The sequence below is a fragment of the Chenopodium quinoa genome, unplaced genomic scaffold (genome assembly GCF_001683475.1).
Source record: "Chenopodium quinoa cultivar QQ74 unplaced genomic scaffold, ASM168347v1, whole genome shotgun sequence".
Lineage (NCBI taxonomy): Eukaryota > Viridiplantae > Streptophyta > Magnoliopsida > Caryophyllales > Amaranthaceae > Chenopodium > Chenopodium quinoa.
This window is the reverse complement of record NW_018743252.1, coordinates 8747748-8750688: the sequence shown is the minus strand read 5'-3', so window position 1 is coordinate 8750688 and position 2941 is coordinate 8747748. Positions and strand designations below refer to the sequence as shown.

The following is a 2941-nucleotide window of genomic DNA, read 5'->3' as shown; positions in this document are numbered from 1 at the left end:
TGCTGGAAATTTCTCATAAATGTGTTTCTTTCCATATTTTCCTGTCGTGAGGCATATTACTCCTTTTGACCCGTTGTCATTGTTTCTAAATGATAGTCATTTTGGCGTACATCTTTAAACTTATGAGATTTCTTCGAGATTTACTCGAGAATAAATCATTATTGATCATCAATTTTGTTCCATTTGGAAGCATTATACAAGCCTTTCCAGATCCTTCAATTAATTTTGCTGACCCGAAAATAGTGTTTACATTTGCCGGAAACAACTTTAGTTGTGAAAAATATTTTCTTTCCTTCAAGATAGTGTGCGTTGTTCCACTGTCCAAAAGGCACTGATATTCGGGACCAACTTCAGGCATATCCATATCTTCATAAATATGAGATTAGTTTAGAATAATATCATACAACCTTTTATTGATGATAGAAATTAAAAATACATGACTAGGCATTTAAAATATAGTACATAACATAAAATACATTAAAACATAGTATATGTTACATTAGTAGATGGTTTATCTAAGCATTGTTATTTTCTACAAAGATGAAATCATTTCCAATTTCAACATTGTCCATGAAGAAATCGGACACATCAAGGGTAGGACATGGAGCATTTTCTTCATTAACATAATTTGCTTCTGCATTTTTCTCTTTGCCTTTTACAGAAGCCTGGTAAAGGTCTACCAAATGTTTGGCCGTACGACAAGTACGTCCCCAATGCCCTGTCATGCCACATCTGTAACATGTGTCTTTTCCCTTTGAAGAAGAAGTTTGTTTGTGGCTTCCAGATGACTGTCCCGTCTGTTTTTCAAGATTTTTGAAATTACTGTTTCTTTGGAAATTATTTCTACCACGTCCTTGGCCTCGTCCGCGATAATTTCCACGGCCATTGTAATTTCCACGTCCACCTCTTCGTGCAGCATTTGCCTCGAGTGGATAAGAACTTGTTGCATTTGCCTCATGATGAGTGGCCAAAGTCCCAGTTGGACTAAGATTATGATTTTTCAACAAAAGATCACAATTTTGTTACGCAACAAGCAATACACTCATTAATTCATCAAACTTTTTAAAACCTCTTTCACGATATTGTTCTTGCATGAAAGGTAGTGAGTGTTTTTTCAATCATTTGCTCATCGGTGACTGGATGATCACAGTATCTCAATATAGATTCTATCTCATGTATGGTTGAATTGTAATCAATTACAAATTTGAAATCCTGGAACCGTAAATTTGTCCAATCAAATAATGCCTCAGTAATGAGCACCCTTTTGTGGTGTCCAAATCTTTCATTAAGGCAATCCCATAATTCTTTGGGATCTTCAACCATCATGTACTCAGTTTTAAGGCCTTCATGTAAATGATGCCTTAGTAACACTAAGGCTTTTGCCTTTTCTTGTTCAGTTATAGGTTTTTCAATCGTCATTGCAGAAGTGGTAGTATCAGTCGTTTGACCAGAGGGACTTTTATTATCTTTAACAGTGTGCTCCAACCCTTGAGCTTTTTAAATTCATCATGGCATCCACTTTCCATTCCAAAAATTTCTTTAATTTCTAGATAAATCTAGGATGCTGAATTGTCTTTTCATAAGATCTTCCATTTCAACTACAACAAATTATGTGATAATTAGTTTATAATAATAAATCATATGTACAACACATATGTTTAATTCTTCCATATTTATACTTTGTTAATGAAACACGTGATAATTAAATTTATTTAACAGTAATAAACCATAAATAATATAGTTCTTTCTCCCCCTTGGTTTATTATTGGGAGGAATTATATAATTAGGCAAAAATAAATCATATTAGTCGCATAAATAGCAAAACGACAACAACAGCAACATTAGTAACACTAACTATAGAATAACAGTAATATTATGCAATGATGATTAATAACAATAAAACAACATAATAAAACAAAAACATGCTTTTAATCTACTAAAATGACAAAATAAACAAACTTTACTTGTACATCATGACAAAAATTAATATTGCTACTAACAGAACTACAAGCGCCATAATTAGAAGAAAATATTGTTTTATCTTCCTTAAATCTTCCTCAAAGGTGAAGGTGTGGGTGTTTTGGGTGTTTTGGTTGCCGTCGAGGAACATATTGGAAAAGAAGGGGTGAAAAATTTTAGGTGATTTTTGGATAAAGAAAAAAAATGGGAAGGATAAGGGATTTGTGGTGAAAATCGGGGGAAAATCTGTCTTTTATAGAGGTAGGTTTATCCGTTACTGTTTTGTACAATTGTAAAAATATCATATAATAGTTTAATGTACAGGCAAAATTATGGTGCAAATATAAGTATTTATAATTGTAAAAGGTTATTACACTGGGAATACAAGCCATAGTGGTCCGAGAGCCCTAACATCTATAAAAGATCATGGGTTCGAAAACAGAAAGAAACACAAAAAGTACATAAAAGAAAGAAAAATAATAAGTATAAAAAGGCTGCATCTTTTTTGTCAATTTAGTTAATAATATGCATGCAAAGTTACTACTAAAATCAAATTTTTCGTAAAAGATGAGCATGTGATATCAACATGCATGAATCAAACAAAAACATCAACATGAATAAAACAAGGGAGAATAGTAATTAATTCATAAATAAAAGAATTTCTCCACCGTTGTTTTGATACAGTAAATGTTTGAGTTTCTGATATAGAGGATCCCAAAATATGGGCAACTATAGAGCATACTTCTCAAAACATTTAGAAGTAGATAGTGTTTATTTGTTATAATTTTGAGAAGTAGGTATAAATATACCTGAGTAGGAATTGAGTAGGAATTGGTGCTGATAACGTGTTAAAGATTTTACCGATAGAAGGTTTTAATCAGTGAAAGTTTTTATCTTGCATCGTTCACAATAGTGAACTTGCTCTTCTATAGGCAAAGTTTCTTATTAATATTTTACATGATGTACTACTACACAAATTATT

At 32.1% G+C, this 2941-nt stretch overlaps 1 protein-coding gene across 1 annotated transcript; it reads right to left on the bottom strand.

Annotated features, from left to right (window-relative positions):
* Positions 1 to 515: 515 nt before the first annotated feature.
* LOC110734927 lies at positions 516 to 1419 on the bottom strand. Its single transcript, XM_021915051.1, has 2 exons — positions 1079 to 1419; positions 516 to 984 (listed from the first exon to the last, which is right to left on the bottom strand). Exons 1-2 carry the CDS (start codon positions 1417 to 1419, stop codon positions 516 to 518), a joined length of 810 nt encoding a protein of 269 aa, XP_021770743.1.
* Between the last annotated feature and the right edge of the window lie 1522 nt (positions 1420 to 2941).

Bases quoted from the DNA above. Each gene is read 5' to 3' on its own strand.
- LOC110734927 (XM_021915051.1), bottom strand. From the start codon at position 1,419: ATGACGATTGAAAAACCTATAACTGAACAAGAAAAGGCAAAAGCCTTA. The intron at 985-1,078 runs GTGAAAGAGGTT...TCATAATCTTAG, and splicing joins TTTCATGCAAGAACAATATC to TCCAACTGGGACTTTGGCCA.